The sequence below is a fragment of the Schistocerca piceifrons genome, chromosome 2 (assembly GCF_021461385.2).
Source record: "Schistocerca piceifrons isolate TAMUIC-IGC-003096 chromosome 2, iqSchPice1.1, whole genome shotgun sequence".
Lineage (NCBI taxonomy): Eukaryota > Metazoa > Arthropoda > Insecta > Orthoptera > Acrididae > Schistocerca > Schistocerca piceifrons.
In genome coordinates, this window is record NC_060139.1 from 610,890,096 (window position 1) to 610,911,708 (window position 21,613).

The window sequence follows — 21,613 nt, forward strand, 5'->3', positions numbered from 1 at the left end:
GTAGCTTATTGACTAGGAAGAACAATGTACCTTATTATGAGAAACTGGGATAAGTATTTTGCACTAATGAATAGTGTCAACCATTCAAAAATAAGAGTTACAAATCAGAAAGAGTATTATTTACGTCCTACATAACGTTTGTTACTTAAATGCAGTGGCGCTGAGTCGAAGGTCAGTACAATTCAACAATGGAAATACAGCACTATACATGCTCTAGTCATAGGAACATACACGTAATGCATAACCTTCACGCTTTGAGAAAGGAAAACTAAAGAAAGGTGAGAAGAAGGAAGAAGTCATAAATTGAACCTGTCCCTCGGGGTCTCCCAGCTAATAACTCGATACCACCTATTCCGCGAAATGAAGAAACTATCTCGATAATAATATTGATTGGCCACAGGAATATCTCAACATCATACAGATACGTCATAGAGACACATGTCATGTGTGAACGGGAATTGTGCTGTTGAAAAATTGCACAACGATACTTTCACATTGAAGGTAAGACATAGGTCGCAGGATGTCTGAGACCTTCTGCTGTGCAGTCATAATTCCCTCAGTCACAATCAGCCGTGACCTGAAGCTATACCTGATCGCTTCCCACACCATGACCCCAGCAGTAATATCGCCGTGCCTTTCCAAAACATTGAGAGAATGGAACCTCTCCCTAGGTCGCCGCCACACTCATCGACGGTATTCATGCAGGGTAGTTCAGAACTGCGATGCGTCACTCAACACAATGCGACGCCATTCAAGAGCAGTCCACGCTTCTCGTTCACAGCACCACTTTAAACACAGCCTTCAACCAACGTTCCAAGATGGCACAGAATGTTGCCTCTGTTCATTACTTGGAAAGCACAAATATGAAGGGACGATGATGTGCTTCGCGCACAATGCGGAGATACTCCCTTTGGTGGTCAGAATGGTCGACGGGAAGTTTTACGACGAGTATGCCGGGTTTCACGTTCCCATACGGTCCAACATCAGGCCCCTCAAATATGGATATTGTTGGTTTCGATTAACCGACCAAACTATGTCAGCTGCTGATAACGCTTTATCACACGAGTACGCATCATATTTGAGTCCTTCACAGTTATCATTCAAAATCTGCCGCTGTCCATGCACCATTTATACCGTAGCACCCTCGTAAAAAAACTAAACATGAACAAAACTACTGTGCTCTGATGGTCTCTCTAACAGTGACTGGGAATTGCAACAGTATAATCATTTACATATTCGCAAATTCTGTGCAACTGACTGAAAGGGGACTAATGACCTCAGCAGTTGAGTCCCATAGTGCTCAGAGCCATTTGACCCATTTGAACTGACTGAAATTACAATTTCAGCCGACCTTGTGTCTGGGGGATTTTTTTTTTTTGGTCAGGCAGTGCATTTATATACAAAATATGCTGCTGGCTTCTTACATTCTGTAACAGACGTCCTGCAACTTTGAAAGAGACTCTGCCATTAGACGTTTGAACTCTGCTACGCTTCTTTTTATTTTCTTAGCATCATGTTTCAATATAAAAGGGGACAGGGGTATAAGTAGGATCTTATGAACATATTGTGAACTTAGCGTCAGCGGTATGCTACAATAATTTTCTCGACATTGTTTTGGAGAACTTTGTATTTTCTGCTTTTGCCAAGACGCACTCTTTTCTTCATTCCACAGGGGACCACAATGGAGAGGAAGAGATTTAGGAGAGATGTTGTGCCAAGAAAACGAAATCTACGTGCGAAGAACTGGCTCAAGGAGCAAGAGAGCCAGAGAGAGAAAGAGGTATGTTAGTGCTGCTTTACTTTTTCACACTGTAACTCTATTTGTTTCTCCATATACGCTAATGTTTAAGACTAATGTAACATAAAATAGTACATAGCTAATTTCATTTCCACTTAGCACAATTCTTTCGGGAAATTGAAAAACACGGATGGTATTTTGGAATTGAATGCATGTCGTTTTCTTCAGAAATACGTGGATTGTGGAGATACTACTACACAGATTTTATGAAAGCGACTCTGCAGTGACACCAAATGTGAATACGCATTAACAACAGTTTTAAATACTTCTGTCAGTTGTGAAGACAGACAAGCTTCACGATTGCAAAACAAAGTAACGACAAATGACAGATGGTCGCGAAACTCTGTTTCTGAAGTCTGGTGGGAGTTCTAGAGTCCTCGACATAGGGTGTTACGTGAGTAATTTGAAGGCATTACCATTCACAACAGACAGCAGCGGCATGACACGGTCCCAGTATAAAAATGCTCGGGATTCATTGCTAGACGCCATTTGGTTCTCCATAGTGATAGGGACACTATTTTGTGGTGTTGATAACCATTTTTACATCAACCTGCCTTTAGTCTGTCAGCAGGGTCTGAATCCACCTCCATATAGTGGTCTTAAGGCCATACTCTTCTGCATCTCTAATCAATATCGAAGAAGATGCAGAGAACAATTTTCTTCACAAGAAATTGCTCAAGTGTTGTTTTGGATGATTTGCCTGGTTGATACGCGTGTTGGTTTTCATTTGAAGGAACATCAGTTAACTTCTTTTCACTAACGTGCACATTAACCAGTTTTCCTAATGTCTTTAAAAGAAAGGAGGACCAACTGATTGGTCTCAAATCCTTAGCCTTGGTGTGATGAATTCTTCTTGGGTTTGGGATGAAAATAACCTTTATTGTCCAAGCGTTGGGATTGACTCCTGTTAATAGACTGACTGTAAACAGTCTACGTATGAGTCTGATTTATCCATCTTCTTCTTGTTGCATTAGAGGCGGAATAATTTCATCTGGGTCTGGTGACTTGATCAGTTGAAACGTTTCCATCGCCCACTGGATTCTCTTGAGTCAACACATTTTCTGGCAGATTCTTAGTTCTCCCGTCTGTTGCCTGTAAACCAGTACCTCGCAGGGACTGAATCTTTGTATATATCATCTACCAGAGTGCATTAAAGGGACTGAGTCCTGAGGAGCATAGCCACCCTTTCATGCTCTGTCCTTGCGTACTTTCCATCCTCCTTTCTTAGTGTACCTTCTGGATTTGTTGATATTCTTATGAGAATTTTGTGAAGTCTGGCCCTGGCAGTTGTACCTTCCACCTCTGCACAGACTATCTTCCAGGATGTGTGCTTCGCTTGCTTAATAGCAAGATTATATTTGACAAGCGCCCTCGATATTTTGCCCACTGTCCTTTCCTTCTTGCGAAGTTGGACAGTCTTCTTGTCTGCTTCCTTTGAAATTCAAGGTTATTGTTTCACCAAGGTACAATCCTGTTCGTGCACTTCGTGGTGTCTGGAGATTTTGAAAAGTACGAGATCATGATGGCAGACGTCATTTCATCTATCATTTCCTCTATATCAAATGGATATAAGAAAAACATGTGATCAAGTGAGGATGCCTCCATCACCACATGCAACTGTTTGACTAACTATCTATTAGTATGGATCCAAAAGTTATGTCAATTATTTATTCCCTTCTTCTATTCCTGAAGGTAGGTTTCTTCCCCTGTTCAACATCTTCAGATTTCTCTCTAATAAGAATTCAAGTAGTTACTCACCTCTGATGTTGGTGTCACTGTTTTCCCACTCCATTTAGGGGCGTTAGCACTGCAACCAACCAACAGTTTTGAGAATGAATTTTTCACTCTGCAGTGTAGTGTGCCCTGATAAGAAACTTCGTGGCAAATTAAAACTGTGTGCCGGACCGAGGTGCGAACTCAGGACCTTTACTTTTCGGCGGTAAGAACTCTACCGACTGAGGCACCCACGCATGACTCAGACCCCTCCTCACAGATTTACTTACGCCAGTACCTCTTCTTCTACCTCCCAAACTGCACAGAAGCTCTACTGCGAAACTTGCAAGACTAGCACTCCTGGGAGAAAAGACATTGCGGATACATGGCTTAGCCACAGCCTGGGGGATGTTCCCAGCATGAAATACTCCCTCTACAGTGGAATGTGCGCTAATAGGACACGAGGTACTAGTGGAAGTAAAGATGCGAGGACCGGCTTGGATAGATCAGTAGGTAGAGCACTTTCCCGCGAAAGGCAAAGATCCCGAGTTCGAGTTTCGGTTCGATACACAGTTTTAATCTTCCAGGAAGTTTCATATCAGCGCACGCTCGGCTGCAGAGTGAAAATTTCATTCTGGGAACATCCCCCAGGCTGTGGATAAGGCATGTCCCCGCAATATCCTTTCTTCCAGGAGTGCTAGGCTTGCTAGTTTCGCAGGAGAGCTTCTGTGAAGTTTGGAAGGTAAGAGACGTGGTATTGGCGGAAGTAAAGTTGTGAGAACAGGTCGTGAGTCGTACTTGGGTAGCTCTGTCGGTAGAGCACTTGCCAGCGAAAGGCAAAGATCCCGAGGGCGAGTCGCGGTCAAGCACACAATTTTAATCTGCGAAGAAGTTTCAACGAGCAGTTATTCATTCAGCTGCAAGCAGCTGTCTACCAGCCTCCTCACCTCCTAGGAAGAACGAGCACTTTGCTCGTAGAGAAGATAACTTGAGGTCAGTGAAATTTCCTTCATGCTCATTTCTCATGCTTTTTCGTCCTGATGGTTACTAAGTACTTGTTATAGAAGTTCACTGCCAGCAAGACTGAAAATCTATTTTTAACATAAATGCATGTTCTCGAGATCGATTTCTGTCGCAAATCAGCTTATCTCCAGATCCTCTGAGGTCTGATACAGCCCTCTTATATAAAAAGAGTTCCTGAATCAGGGCCACGCCCATCTCCTTTCTTCTCAGAAGGCGACTCAAGGCGACCATTGCCCCCTTGCTGTGTTATAGGTTTATCTGCGACATCTCTAGCAGTCAGCCTGCCGTGATTGTCGCTTCTGATGTCCTTAATCAGCTTGAAAGTAACCTACGAGAACCCTAAATACTTTTTTATGTCTGTTTTCGCATATCCTTCAAGGATTTCTCACCACCTTCCACACAAGAGTTTGGCTGTCAGAGGCAACCTTTCGGTTAACTGTCCTCTAGTCATCTGTCGAGACTTCCTGGTTGTGTACCCATACTTTCTCGATAGTTTGGAAACTCAGATTGACGTTTTCGCCGTGACTTCCCCTGCTGTCTTCACCAGCAGCTTCGCCTCCTCCCAGGAGATATTTTGGGCACCATCTTCTTCGACCAGTCTACTGTTCGCATCCCCCCCCCCCCCCCCAAATAAAGATTAGAGCACGTTTGCCCAGACAGACCATCCTGAATTTGGTGCCTTACTACCTTCTGCCAGTCTTTTCAAAGAGACCCACATGAACTAGCTTCTCCTGCTGCGAGGTGGTATTAACAAGTGGATATCCTTGTTGGATTTCTGTCAGCCTAAGAACTGTGACTGCAGCACTATAGGTAGACTGCAGTACTATAGGCCTGTTACCCTATTTCCTGCCTCACCTTTTGCTGAATCTGGTTATCCTGGGAAGAGGGAACAACCGACTCCCCCCTCGTTTTCTTACTCCCTGTTTTGGAAGTGGGCGGGGTCTGTTTACCCCTTTCAGTCTGAGAGAGTATTTTCTTGGAGGTCTTAGTTCAAGATTTTCTAATTGTCTTGCGTTACTCTCTGTCTCTTAGAAGGTTCCTCCTCCAAGCCCTAGATACGACTTTGATCTTGATCTGATCCAACTTTTCAGCGACATTTTCCACTTCTTGGACTGGTCTGTCCCCCAATCCAGTTGTAGAAACAGTGTCCATCAATTCACTACCCGATGTTTGTGTATTTGAGGTAACATCAAGTTCTTCAGCATTAAGTTGGTTCCTGTATTCTACATTTTGGCCCCACAAGAGCTGGGATACATAAGGTTGAAACACTGATGTAAGACAAATCACTGAGGAAAATTGCCCGGTACTCCCAAGGCACTGTTCACAGCACTTCTTCCCATACTACACGCACCTCAGCGTTGATCGCATCACACCTGTAGTTGAGCTCCTAGGACACTGGGAAATTGACTATGGAAAGATGTGAGAAGAGTGGGACATGTGGGACACTCTTCGTCATGTTCATCCGCTGAGACCTGTCCGGCTTGGAGACCCTGCCAGTAGCTACAATACTGCAGGCATAGATCTCATATTCACGTGAGCATGTAAATCTTTCTGCCTGCACGATCATTGGTATGGAAAGGACATGTCCTCTGGAAATGCGGTATGACTTACGTGGGTTAGATCACACGCATCATGGAAGAACATTTCGTGTAGTCGTCTATAGGGCTGTGACAACACTGATCACTGGTTGACTCGCTAAGCACTTGCTCCAGATCCACTACAGCACTCAGTGATCTTTTTTTTTCGATAAAACAAGCTATTGTTAACTCATTTTTATATTCCACTATTAATGAGGCCAGGGAAAACCCACGGCTGTAAACGTTGTTAACCGGGAAAGCGGTTATCAATTGATTACCGTGTCGAATCCCATTGTTTGCCGATTTGCTCTCTTCGAAGACGATAGAGTATGCTGAGGGCCGCAGTGTATGGCAACCCGCCGTACACATGAGTTTCTAATTTTCGCTTTGGACGGCACTGCTTGCTGGTGGTGTATTCAGTCTTACAGTTACGATCATGACATATACGCAAAACGCGTGCAGTGCGCTATAACTTATGTTATTTGGGAAGAGGAGGAGATTAGTGTTTAACGTTCCGTCGACAACGAGGTCATGAGAGACGGAACACAAGCTTGGATTATGGAAGGATTGGGAAGGAACCATCCCGGCATTTGCCTGAGACGATTTAGGTGAAATCACGGAAAACCTAAATCAGGATGGCCGGAGACGGGTCTGAACCGTCCTCCCGAATGCGAGTCCAGAGTGCTAACCACTGCGCCACGTCGCTTGGTATGTTATTTGGGCACCCAGTGTCAGTCGTTCGAGTAAGCGATGTTGCTGAGTGAGGAAGTACATGAAAGCACTGTGTATGGAGTTTTGGCTTCACACGCAGGATGATTGGTTAGTTGGCAACCGGTGAGTCTGCTGGTCGTCTGTCGCAGTCAGCCGGACCTCTATGACGAATCCTGTTATGTAAACAGACAGCGAGACGGATTTCGCCATGGAACCTAAACTGCTTGATTTACTGCTGCCCGAATCTCATGACGAGGTTCTTTCAATACCTTCCACGTTGGGAACCATGTCAGTTTACAAGAGGTCGGCGGATATTACAACTGCAAGTACGCCAAGTTCGCTAAGGGAGAAGAGGGCGAAACCTGCGCCAGATGGGGATGCTGTTATGCAGGTTAAGGGGACGGCAAATTGGGAACTTATTTTTACTGTATCGCCAGCAGAGCTTACAAATTCCAAGCTCTCAAGATGGAAGCTGAGGAGCTAGCGAAGGAAGCAAAACCCCCCACCAGTGGTTATCAAATTCTAATATCTACTTTAGCTGTACTATAGTAGAGACAGTGAAGGAAGATCCCCGACAGCTGGCAGCGCTGTTGCCAGCTTTCAGCTGCAAAACACAAATGGCTACAGTTAAAACAATAGTTGTCTATGGGGCTGTGACATCACTGGTCATTGGTTGACTCGCTAAGCACATGCTCCAGGTCCACTACAGCACTCAGGGACCTTTTTTTCTTCGACTCTTCTGTAGCAGCTCAAACAGCTCATCGACTGTGAGACCTTCTCCGTTAGGCTCAGGAGACGAATTTAAGATCTCGTTCTATACTTTTTCGTCCTCTGAAGACAGCTACTGGAGATTATATTCCAGAGCCTGCCGCACAAAAATAGCCTGGTCCATATACGGTAGCAAAGAGGATCTAACTATGGATGTGGCCTACGCTCTGTCACATGCCTCCATTACCTGAAGAAGCACAAAGAGACGACACTGATGCTTGTTGTAGCGAGAGATATTCTCGACATTCGTGTTATCTGGCATGTCACATGCATAAAGTAATTATTATAGTGATGGAGGACATGTGGACCAAGAGGGAAAACCCGCAATGCTTTAACTGTTAGGTTGTCAGCCACTACACGACGAGTTGCTGCGAATCATACCATCCATAACGAACTCATCACCAGATACCGTAGCTACATATGTTTCAAGTGTCCCATAGGCGCAAACCATAAAAAATATATGCAGGTGTGAGTTTTGTCTGTGCTGTCTCCGTTCAGGCCAGAGATCATGGAACGATAGAGAATGGCACAGGCGCCTAGGGAAAGGGCGGCCAGCCTCTCCACAGGGCCACATGGGTCGCCCCTGGGCACGCACCTGGGATTGTGCACCCTCCCAAAGAACTCTGTCGATAGAATGGTCAATAGAAAAAGAGCGCAGCAGACTGTCCTGATAATGCTATGCCAGCGAACGGAAGAAGACTCCAGAACTGTGCTGTTGGTAACAGCAGACAGCACTAGGAACCATCTGCCGGCGCAAACTCTACACCATCACAGCTAGGGAACGCGTCTCTGACATCCATGGAACAATTGTCTTTTACATTTATGTTCAAGAATGCATTTTTACGTTGTATTTCCATATTTTTGTGCAATCCCTGTATCGACACACTGGTCAGCCAGAACATTATGACCACGTACCTAATAGCCAGTACGTCCACCTCTGGCCCGGGCACGCGTCGTGACATGGAAGTAATTAGGCCTTTGCAGGTCGCTGGAGCGAGTTGGCACCACATCTGCACACACAAATCACATAATTCCCGTAAATTTCGGGGAGGGGGCGACGAGCTCTGACGCCATGTTCATTCACATCACAAATGTGTTCAATTGGGTTCAGATGTGGCGAGTTGGAGGGGCCAGCACATCAACTGGAACTTGCCACTGTGTTCCTCGAACCGCTCCATCACACTACTGGCCTTGTGACATAGCGCGTTATCTTACTGAAAAATACCACTGCCGTCAGGAAACCTGATCGTCATGAAGGGGTGTACATGATTTGAGCCAGTGTACGGTATGAGGTGTGTTAAAAAAGAAACCGAACTTTTACTGTATCAGCTTTATTGCTTATTGTAAAACATTTTAAGCACCGTCCCCTTCAAAATGGTCCCCTCTACTAGCAATACACCGCTCCCATCGTTTCTTTCAGTTTTGGAACGCCTCCTGGAACACATTTTGTGGGACAGCGGGCAGATTTCTCGTCGCATTGTTCTGTATCCCCTATATAGTTTGGAAACGACGTCCTTTTCAACGTGTTTTTCAGTTTGGGAAACAGGAAAAAGTCTGCTGAGGCTAGGTCCAGCGAATACGATGAATTGGACGCAACGGGAATGTAGTGTTTTGCTAGATAGCCGCAGACAAGGAGTGACGTGTGAGCTGGCGCTTTGTCATTATGCAACATCCAACTCTGGTTTTCCCACAATTCAGACCTCTTCCTGCGCACAGTATCCCTCATGTGCACGACGGTTCCCTGGTATACTTCCTCGTTTACCATCTGATCACGTGGCACAAATTCATGATGGATAATGCCCTTGTAGTCACAAAACACAACCTACATCACCACTATATTTGACCGATTTATGGGTGCTTTTTTTTGGCTGAGGTGCCCCTTTGCCCGCCCACTGTGACGACAACATCTTCGTTTCAACATCATAGCCGTACACCCACTTCTCATCGCCTGTTATGATGTTCTTAAGAAAGTTTTCATTGTCATTAACAGCGGCAAGCAGTTCCTCGAACATTTCAGCACGGGTCTGTTTCCGATCTTCAGTCAACAAACGCGGTACGAATCTTGCACTGACATTATGCATCTCAAGTTTTCCACTCAAAATTTCGTGGCATGATCCTACACTGATGCCCATCTCCTCAGCAACTTCCCGAACAGTTAAACGACGATTTCCGCGAATCACAGCACGAACGCTATCCACAAGGCCATCATCTGTTGATGTGGAAGGACGTCCGGACTTGCAATCGTCACAGACCGACATTCTGCCTGTTGAAAACGTTTAAACCACTCGTAGCACTGCTTGCGACTCATACCGTCCTCTCCATATTCTTGGCTAGCATTTGAAATGTCTCTGCCAAAGCTTTGCCAAGTTTGTAGCAGAATTTCACACACACCCGTTCTTCAAGCTCCTTCGTTGCACTAATCCGACAGTACATGTGCTTACTTCAGCGGCTGTGGTTCGCTTGTTAATTGTCCAAGTGACATGACACTAGGCAAATGGCTATTTGTTGTCTAAACCTGCCGCTAGGTGCGCTCAGTAGCCGCAGCCCGCTCACTCTGCTGGTTGGCGCGCTATTTCAAAAGTTCGGTTTCTTTTTGAACACACCTTGTACTCCGTGCCCGTATGGTGCCTTTTACGAGTCTCCCCCCCCCCCCCCCCCCCCACTAGGCCCATGGATGCCCACTTGGATGTTGCTCAAAATATAACAGTACCGGTGTCAAGGAGCTCTTCCCCTGGATGACGACGGATTCCGGCCCTCCAATTGGCATGATGAAGAAGGTATCGGGATTCAGCAGACCATGTAACGCTCTGCCACGGCACCAACATTTAGTGCCAATGGTCACGTGCCCATTTCAGTCTTAATTGTCGACGTTGTGGTGTTAACATTGGTACTTGCTTGGGTCGTCTGCTGCGAGGATGCATCGTTAGGAATGGTCGGTGCACTGTGTGTTCAGATACTCTTGCACTCTGCCCAGCATGTTAGTTCTGCCATAGTTCTCCGCCTGTCTTGTTTTACCAGTCTGTACAGCCTACAACATCCGACACCAATAATGAGGGATGGCTGCCCAACCCCATGACATCTGGATGTGATCCGCCTTGGTTTCGCCACTTTTGGAAGACGCTCACCACAACACTCCTCGAAAACCCGTGCAGTTTTCGAAATTCTCGTGCCGAGCCTCTGAGCCATTACAATCTGCCTGCGGTCAGAATCAGCTAAATCGCGCAGCATCCCCATTCTACACATGGACAACCCACTCACTGATACTACATGCAACCTGCGTGTATCTGACTAGTCATTCCTTGTCAAGTGACGCTACTATTGCCTGGACTAGTTTATGTCGATAGTATGTTGGCAGTCATAATCTTCTGGCTGATCAGTGTATGATGACACATCGTTACTTTGTAGCATTTTTGCTTGCTGTCAGTGCATGCAGAACATGTGACGTTGATGAAAAATAAGGTTGTCCTACGTGTAAGTGCAAATAGCAAGCCACTTGTAACTCATGAATGGGGTAAAAAAAATGACACATTCACTGGCATCTAGCCATTCAAAGCATTCAACAGCCGATTAATAATTCGTCCTGTAAATCCAATGAACGAAACGGTCGAAATCGGCAATAGCAAGAAACGACAAAATGTGTTCAAGAAAAATATGATCAAGTTAGTGGTTAATAACTGTTTTTGTAACAAACAATGCATTTCTTCCAGCAGCTAATCGACGCAGCACCATTCTTACAGGTACCCAAGGCTTACCAGAGAATGGCAAGCGCGCGACTACGTCGCACGTTGTACTTTGCCTTTTGCCGTCAAGGTTTCTGTCTGTGGTTACGTTTGAAGGTACCGCATTTGATGGTTTATGAAAGTGAAGTTAGTGAGTACAGACGTTTGGTGCAGGCGAAGGCTCGCGAGGCGCGGTCGGACCGCGGGATGGGCCTGACGGCGACGCACCGCTTCATCATGGAGCAGGCGGCGCTGCACATGAACATCGACCCCAACCTGGTGGAGGAGGGGGTGCTCGACGCGAACCGACACACGGAGCTGCTGCACAGCCTGGTCGCCCAGGGCGGCCGCCAGGCGCTCTTCTTCATGTGTGCAGATATGGACCCGCCCGGACCAGGTGCGTCAACTTTCCCGTCGGCCAACAAGCTAGTTTATTTGTTTCAGGTATTATTTAGCTTATGGCTACATTATAAATACTAATATTTACAACTGAGGGGGCCGAGAATACAAGTGCTTGTCGAAGCAAACTTTGTAAATGACTGCCAAAGTAAATGGCTATTTGTAACGACCGCGGCCAGTGCTTCGGTATAATGTAATGCACGAGTGTTTCAAGCGTTTATCGCGCCGCTAGTGTTCGATTTCGCTCTGTCAAATTAGTTCCGCGCCGGCCGCCAGGAGCTCTGTGTTTTATCTGTAAACTGCTTGTCGTTTACTCTTAGTTCATAACAATTTACATGTTCGTGTTAACTCTGTATTGAGTTCTGTGATTGTGCTTAGCCCTTAGTAACGAGTGAACAAGAGCCGTAATCGTTCTCTCTCGAGTTTGTTTGTCTCTTTGTCTCTGCGTACAGCGGACACTGCGTCGAAAAGACGATCTGTTTTATTTTATCTTCGAACGAATAAAGTCGTTGTCATCCCAGCAAAGGAGATACCGTTTTGCGTTATTTATCATAAACTTATCAGTAGTAGGCTAACCGGTCGGACCGACCAGTACTCATCCCAACGGTCAAATATTTATAAATTGTGTGAGTTCCTATCGAAACATCAGATTTTTTTCTAATGGTCACTTAGTCCATGTATATTTTTAGGTATGGATAGAGACTGTAGCACTTCTGCATTATTTTTTATACCGTATTAAAATACTTACACTCCTTGCATCTTAAAACTTTTTATAGTAAAACAGTTAGAAGTGCAAAAACATTTTTTTTGCTGTACTTTATTCTGAAGATTTTTTTAGGTACAACACATATGATCCTCATAGAACATGTTCGTTGTATAAAAATAATACGTGTGTAATTAATGCAAAAATAATATAATAAACTGGAAAACGATAAGTAAATGGCAAACAACATAAAAATACCAAAACAAAAATATATTGATGTGGTTTCAACACGTACTAGAGACAATTCAGTGTCACCTTCTACAGTTCTCTCACAGTCAGTGCCTCAGTAGAGAATCAGAATAGTTTCCATCCAATGTTCTTCCTGAGGCAACACTCTTATGCTGTACCATTGCGTTGTGCATTTCTCAGCTTTGCTTGTGTCCTTCTTTGACCACTTAATTTCTTCACTGGCTCTTCTTACAAAAAATGCCAACTGCTGTCTGGGAATGGAATATATTGTTACAGAACTCATGATAAATTGGATGGTTGTAGTGCCTTATTTCCTGAAGATTTTTCCACTTATCAAATTTTATATTGTACTCATCTTGATGCAAAGCCTGCAGAAGAGGTATTAATAGGTGACCAATGTTGTGCCCCCTAAAATCCGCTTCAATAAACTCAAGATCACATTTACAGCGAATACATGAACGGAATAGTTAGAAGATTTTGTTGCTAATACTGGTCCTACTAACATTTCTCTATTGTATTTTGTTTCCTTGAGTGTATTTAGCAACTTTATTTTTTGCCATGGCATCCGTGGCTTTAAATGAAAGAAAGTTTTCTGTTTTCATTTCCATTACGGAAAACTTTAGGCTGACTTTCTTCAGGCTTCCACCATGTCTTAGGGAACAAATACATACTTCAAGTGTTTCTTTGTATTATCATATTCCACGTACGTATGGCCACATTCAACGAACTTGTGATTTATTGTTTTGCTCCAAGATGTACATCCACTATTTCAAAGCAGGTCCTTTTTAAACATGCATTAAATATTACTATAATTAGTCTTAATAGCATGCACCTTAGGCATTTGCACTACTCTCAAAAAATGCGTATCTGATAGTACATTGAAGATAGCAGCAGTTCTCCTTTCGTCCGTCATTTTACTTCTACTAGTGATCTAAATGCAGTCTAGGCACTGACTTGGAGCCTAAACTTTATCATCACAGAGTGCTGAACTATGCAAGAAATCGCTTGTAGTTCGTTTACTGTGGAGAGAGCCACACTTTAGCTTTACAAATGTGTGCTTATATAATTTTCTTAAAAATGTCAGCTGTACCACTACTCTCAGCCCCTCAATTATCTCAAATTACAAACTAGTATCCAGGCCACTAATGTAATCTATTGACCACCTCCGTCATCACCAGCAACTCCGTCGCATCGCCAGGGAAGGCTCCCACAGGACATTCTTGAACTATATGGTAAACAGTCTGCTTTTCTGAGCCATAGTCACAACTTGGAGCATTTATTTTCTTCCACTTGTGCAGAGAATCGGCATACCGTCCAGTGTTGGTTGTTATTCATTTTAAGACTGTTAACGAAGCTAAGGTTACCGGATATGTGAGTGACTCGGAGACTTCCTAAGAAATAGAACCCAGTACGTTGTCCGCGACGGCGAGTGTTCATTAGAGACAAAGCTATTGTCAGGAGTGCCCTAGGGAAGAGTGATAGGACCGCTATTATTTTCTATATATATAAATGATCTGGCGGAAAAGGTGGGCAGCAACCTGCCGTTTTTTTGCTAACGATGAGTGGTTGTAGGAGGATACAAGATGACTCAGACAAAATTTATACTTAGTGTGATGAATGATAGCAAGCTCTAAATGTAGAACAATGTAAGTTAATGCGTATGAGTAGGAACAACGAATCCTTAATGTTCGGATACAGCATTAGTAGTGTCTTGCTTGACACAGTCGCATCGTTTAAACATCTTGGCGCAACGTTGCAGCGCGATATGAAATGGAACGAGCATTTGGAGAGTGTGGTGGGAAAGGCGAATGGTCAACTTTGGTTTATTGGGAGAATTTGAGGAGTGTGTGGTTCATCTGTAAACGAGACTGCATATAAGGAGCTAGTGTGACCTACTCTTCAGTACTGTTCCCTTGTTTGGGATTCCCACCAAGTCGGATTAAAGGAAGACATCGAAGCAATTCAGACGCGAGCTGCTAGATTTGTTACCGGTTGGTTCGAACAATATACAAGTATTTTCATGCAAGTATATGCAAGTAAATGCTTCGGGAACCCAAATGGGTATTCCTGAAGGGAGGGGAATGTTTTTTGTGAGGAACTCTACTGAGAAAATTTAGAGAACCAGTATTTGAAGCTGACTGTAAACGATTCTACTACTGCCAACATACATTTCACATAAAGACCACGAAGATAAGATACGAGAAACTATGGTTTGTACGGAGGCATATAGACAGTCGTAATTTCCTTTCTCTGTTTCGGATTGGAGTAGGAAAGCAAATGATAGTAGTGGTGCAGGGTACCCTCCTCCAGGCACCGTAAAGTGGATTGCGGAGTATGTATGTAGATATAGGTATAGATGGAGATGAGCCGATCTGATTTTGTGCGGCAGTTCAGAGCCAGGTGGCTTGGTTAGTATACATGGCATCTTAAGTTGTTCCGTCGTAGCATTAATCTGCCACGTGTGTCTCCAGCAGTCATTAGTATTAAAGCCTTTGTCAACTAACATCCAGGCGGTTTCCTGGATTGTGTGACGAGAACGACACTTTCCTTCACGAATGGCTGAAATATATGTGTGAACAGGAAAGTGAGACTTTTTCTGTAGTTTTTTATACTCCAGTACAAGTACACGTTTCCTCTGCAGGGATGGATATGGTACGTGGCTAAGTAGGGGTAGACAGAAAGTAGTTGTAGGACTGATTATACGAGCTGTACGACGAATGGTTTGGATGAGCTTTGTAGTAACAAGTCTTGCGTGAACACTAGTCATCTAAGCAATATTCCGCAACAGGAAAACCGATCTCAGAGCTGAACTAAGGAGTGTGGATGCAGAGGATCCCCATGATGTGCGCCAGAGTTTCTGAAGAACATTTTAATTTTGGGAGCTCTGTGTGATCGCACTTTAATTTGACTTTTACATCCCTCCATTAGTCCAGGTGTACCTGAAAAGACCTCTGCATGCACACGTAAAACTTCTTACATTTCTTCCCTAAGGCATGGGGGCAAATAACTCGAGTTTTCTATGTTTTCCTGAATATTCAACATGGCTTCCTGATTTTCTTCCTCTCTACCTGCGGATGGATTATTTTCATATATGTTGGCACTTGGATGTTATCATCTATCTTCTTTTGGATTGCCTCGTGATGACTGGGTGTTGTGTGCTGTCCTTTGGTTAGTTACGTTTAAGTAGTTCTAAGTTCTAGGGGACTGATGACCATAGATGTTAAGTCCCATAGTGCTCAGAGCCATTTTTTCTTTTGGATAATTCTAAATTCGAGCCCAGCAGGCGCTTCTCCTTTTTCTCCTGCAAAAACTACGAAATTATTTCCCAATTCTTCATTCTTATCAAAAATAACTAAAGATCTCTTTCCAAAATTTGTCCTAAACCTTCTTTCAGTTAGCCACTCATTGCCAAAAATCCAGTCCACCATAAAAAAATCAATAATTGGCACCGCCATGTCAAAATATCTGTCCAGAATCTTGCACCTAATAAGTGCCTCTCCAATAACAGCACGATTTCTGTGTCCAGTTGCAGTAACTATGTGCGCACTAGTGACGGGGAAAAAAGCTACTTGTACCAGTTCTCAGAGCTGCTCATATAACTTCTTGGAGATAGTTGTGGTTTCACTTCCTGAATCTTGAAATGCTGTGATTTTCCGACTATTTACACTAGCTTTAATCAATGGACTTAAAACATCAACAACAGTTTGCACGCCTTCTTCTAGTAGTTCAGGCTTAATGTATTCATTATCGTATTTAATCATTTGTGTTCTCACTTCTGACCCATTAAACAGATCGCCTGTTCCGCAGCGGGTCTCTTCGGAAACTAAGGAAACTAATAGTAGTTTACCGGCGATCGCTCATTATTTCGGAGCGATGAACCCTCTAGAAAACTTCGATCGTGTGTTTCCTGCTGGTTCCGTCTATCAAAATCATTATCCCTCCCGTCTTCACGTGGAAGCCCATCGTCATTATGCGCACAATTTCGCGAGTGTTCATCTTTCCTCGTATCGTTGTGTCATTACCGATTGTCGCTTTGCTGAGTCCACGATGGGCGTCCAAAATTACCTTGCTGCGGTGCATCGCATCGATGACATTCACGATGTGACGTGTCATATTCTGTTCCGACTGACCAAGCGTTTCTTCATTAACGGTCTCTTGTAAACGATCAACAACCCGCAACAGCTCGTCAGAATCCTCGAACGTGCATGACGCAAATTGCTTTCTCATTATCCACGGTAAATGCTTTATTAACATTATAATCAAATCTTCATCATTAATGGGGTCGTCTAAATAGCTATTCCGCTCCCAGCGTTTCTGAAGAAAATTATGCATGGCTCCTTCCTTACGATCGTAACTGCGCATTGCAAATAATTTTTCTTTAATACTTCGCTGTTTTACTCGCAATCAACACTTGCGGAGAAACTAATTTTCAAAATCTGCATAAGTCGTGTACTGATCTGGCAAACGATTTCCCCATGTTCTCGCACCTGCACTCATGTATCGCACACAAAAATTGATCTTCCCTGACTCATTTCAAATTTGTGCAAACATTACTTTATACCGCGTCACCAAAATTCTTAAACTGTCCTTGACCGAGCACTTTGTCGACAATGATATTTGGATAACAACACTTACTGTGATTCTCTCGCATTAGCGTTTCTATTTCTCATCGGATTATATTTGTATCGATTTGCGTGTCATCTATCGTTACATTTTTCAGAGATTCAAATGGTTCAAATGGCTCTGAGCACTATGGGACTTAAGATCTGAGGTAATCAGTCAGCTAGAACTTAGACCTACTGAAACCTAACTAACCTAAGGCCATCAAACACATCCATGCCCGAGGCAGGATTCGAACCTGCGACCGTAGCGGTCGCGCAGTTCCAGGCTGAAGCGCCTAGAACCGCTCGGTCACAGCGGCCGGCTTTCAGAGATTCTTCCAAGTCCTGCACTCTTGATTTCAGTCAGAACATCGTTCTTGCACCGATACCACTTTCATTTTCCTCGAACTCATCTTTGGCCCGAAAAACTCCATTATTAGTTAGTGCACAGTCTAAAAGGGCTTGTTTCACAATTTCCTTATGTGAGTTTGCTTGACAGTATTTTAATTACTTCTACTCCTATCTACTGCCAATGTGTCGTGACTTAGGACATTAACTCAGATTGTTACCCCTTCAAAAGACTCGCTACGTTCTCTTCTGACTTCCGTAAACTTGCCCAGCAGCTCGTTACGAATGTCCACTATCTTTTGATCAAACATATCTTTCAATTTTTGAGTATATTCATCAAATTTTTTGTTCAGATCCTCTCTCAATTTTCATTCTCAGCATTTAAATCCTACATAGAATCGTTTAGCTTTTTGTCATTCTCTTCAAGTTTTTTATTTAAATTTTGCTCCTGACCGTCGAGGTTTTTCTCTAAATGTTACTCCTCATCATCACAATTCTTTTTAAAATCTGAATTCTTTTTATAAGAACTGCGTTAATGCATTATCCCTTCCTACAGCACCACTCCAATTGTGTTCTATTGTGACTCACTTGATTCAGCATCTACATCGAAAATGATTATCATTTTCCGCTACTACACTTGTACTTGATTTCTGTTACCTGTTTCCGATTCATTAATGAGATAAATGGCAACTTCGTCTTGATCAGCACTCTCTTCTATGTTAATTACATTACTATTCTCAGTTTGACTAGCCACTGTTATTTCTGTCTATAATACACATGCAAATTATTATTAATTTAATTGTTCACTGTTTATATCCCCTTTCCTATCTAAAGTTGCTTGAAAAATCGAGGCACCGGTGAACATCCCAACTTAGCTCATCATACACCGAAGCTGGCCATCGCATTCTGAATTCGAGGATAGCTGCAGGATCCGAAATCCTGTCATGGTAGCTATATATAGCACAACTGTGTTTTTATATTATGACGATTTCTCGCTCACCTTTCCCCATGAATTTAATAATTAACTGACTGCAGGTGCTGATTATTTAGGGAAGCGGATGATAACGGAATAGATTGGCAAAAATGATTGTTAAGAGATCACGAACTCAATATATTTAATACGGATGACCGAGAATTATGAACTTTTTTAATTCGACACAGCAAAGCCACATTCCACGTGCTGGCCGGCTGGGGTTCTAGGCGCTACAGTCTGGAACTGCGCGACTGCACGGTCGCAGGTTCGAATCCTGCCTCGGGCATGAATGTGTGTGATGTCCTTAGGTTAGTTAGGTTTAAGTAGTTCTAAGTTCTAGGGGACTGATGACCTCAGAAGTTAAGTCCTATAGTGCTCAGAGCCATTTGAACCATTTTCCACGTGATGTCATATGTTAGCGATCGCGTTCACACTGAAAGTAGTACAGGGCTATTACAAATGATTGAAGCGATTTCATAAATTCACTGTAGCTCCATTCATTGACATATGGTCACGACACGCTACAGATACGTAGAAAAACTCATAAAGTTTTGTTCGGCTGAAGCCGCACTTCAGGTTTCTGCCGCCAGCGCGCTCGAGAGCGCAGTGAGACAAAATGGCGACAGGAGCCGAGAAAGCGTATGTCGTGCTTGAAATGCACTCACATCAGTCAGTCATAACAGTGCAACGACACTTCAGGACGAAGTTCAACAAAGATCCACCAACTGCTAACTCCATTCGGCGATGGTATGCGCAGTTTAAAGCTTCTGGATGCCTCTGTAAGGGGAAATCAACTGGTCGGCCTGCAGTGAGCGAAGAAACGGTTGAACGCGTGCGGGCAAGTTTCACGCGTAGCCCGCGGAAGTCGACGAATAAAGCAAGCAGGGAGCTAAACGTACCACAGCCGACGGTTTGGAAAATCTTACGGAAAAGGCTAAAGCAGAAGCCTTACCTTTTACAATTGCTACAAGCTCTGACACCCGATGACAAAGTCAAACGCTTTGAATTTTCGGCGCGGTTGCAACAGCTCATGGTAGAGGATGCGTTCAGTGCGAAACTTGTTTTCAGTGATGAAGCAACATTTTTTCTTAATGGTGAAGTGAACAGACACAATGTGCGAATCTGAGCGGTAGAGAATCATCACGCATTCGTGCAGCAAATTCGCAATTCACCAAAAGTTAACTTGTTTTGTGCAATCTCACGGTTTAAAGTTTACGGCCCCTTTTTCTTCTGCGAAAAAAACGTTACAGGACACGTGTATCTGGACATGCTGGAAAATTGGCTCATGCCACAACTGGAGACCGACAGCGCCGACTTCATCTTTCAACAGGATGGTGCTCTACCGCACTTCCATCATGATGTTCGGCATTTCTTAAACAGGAGATTGGAAAACCGATGGATCGGTCGTGGTGGAGATCATGATCAGCAATTCATGTCATAGCCTCCACGCTCGCCCGACTTAACCCCATGCGATTTCTTTCTGTGGGGTTATGTGAAAGATTCAGTGTTTAAACCTCCTCTACCAAGAAACGTGCCAGAACTACGAGCTCGCAACAACGATGCTTTCGAACTCATTGATGGGGACATGCTGCGCCGAGTGTGGGAGGAACTTGATTATCGGCTTGATGTCTGCCGAATCACTAAAGGGGCACATATCGAACATTTGTGAATGCCTAAAAAAACTTTTTGAGTTTTTGTATGTGTGTGCAAAGGATTGTGAAAATATCTCAAATAATAAAGTTATTGTAGAGCTGTGAAATCGCTTCAATCATTTGTAATAACCCCGTATTGTAACGAACCGCGCTGCGAATAACTATTTTAAGAATTCATTAGCAAAACAGCCTAACAGTTCGGCTACTGCACTGCTACCACTCAACTCCCACAATGCCCCCTTGCAACTATAACAGTCATGTTCATGTCAAGTGATGATAATTACCGTTCCCTGCAAAGAACTGTATGTGATTAGAGATTATTTCGTACCTCTGACCTCGGCTAAACCAGAGACAGCTGTAATACACACTCTATGGCGTGGCAGATCGATAACTTCGGCCATTTAAATTAATAACTGATGCCAAATATTTTTTCGTGTGTTGGTGCCAAACCCTCACATGCAATATGCCCTAAACAGAGGAGTGCACCGAGAACATTTCGCTGGATGCAAATAGTGTATTCTGCAGTTCCCACGAAACTGCTACATGTTAGTCAGTCTGACCGATTTGACTAACTTTCCAGTTCCAATATAGTTCCTTCCTAGACTCCCTCTTCTCTGCCCGCACAAGTGTAACCAACGGTTTGCTAGCTCACCTTAATGTGTGATGATACTGGAGGCTGTGGCTATGACGTCATGCTACATGGCGGTGTGATCCTAGAGTCGACGCCAGCATTCTGATGTCAGGTGAAGTAGTTTAGGAGGGGGGAGTAGGGGTGCAAGATCACATCAGTGAGGAGTTGAGTCATGGTGGAGTCACAAGACGAGGGAGCAAGCCGATAATAACTTATTAAAGAAACAACATCAAAATTCAAAACATTTTTATTAACATTAACACTCATACTGTCTAGGTGGAGGAGGTGGCCGTGCCCCGCACACGACTTGGTGAGGACGGTGCACACAGGTGGGGAGCTGATAGCTACCAAGCCATGACTTTGGCCCCTGGGAATGCTGACTCCAGAAGCTTACGTAGCCGCGTGCAACTCAATATACGAGACACAGTCCCTTGTGGACAGTCAGTGGCACTGAAGACTGCCAGACTGCGTGCAGGAATCCCAACCCCTGGTGATGGATCTCGCCCCTGTGAGTGATAGCACGTGGTTGACAGGTGCCCACACCAGCACGGAAGGGTGGGTGGCTGTATTGCCCCAGTCTTATTCTACTCTCCTCCAGAGCAGAAGTCTGGCCGTTGCTGGGTTGGATGAGAAGGCAGTCCACTGTTAGAGAAGTACCACATCCGAAGATGAGAGCTAACAGATGGTGTGATGGTGGAGGCCCGAACTCGTAATGGCTGCATGTTGTCCCATATCGCTCTGTCGTTCA

General features: G+C 44.1%; 1 protein-coding gene across 1 annotated transcript in view; it reads left to right on the top strand.

The window, feature by feature from the left end:
- The first annotated feature begins 1,681 nt into the window (after nucleotides 1–1,681).
- Nucleotides 1,682–21,613, top strand: part of LOC124775662 (dynein axonemal heavy chain 8-like) — a 605,208-nt gene continuing 585,276 nt past the window's right edge. The window contains exons 1-2 of the mRNA XM_047250489.1: nucleotides 1,682–1,780; nucleotides 11,484–11,706. Of these exons, the coding sequence (XP_047106445.1) occupies nucleotides 1,682–1,780; nucleotides 11,484–11,706 (322 nt within the window). The remainder of the gene's footprint in view (nucleotides 1,781–11,483; nucleotides 11,707–21,613) is intronic.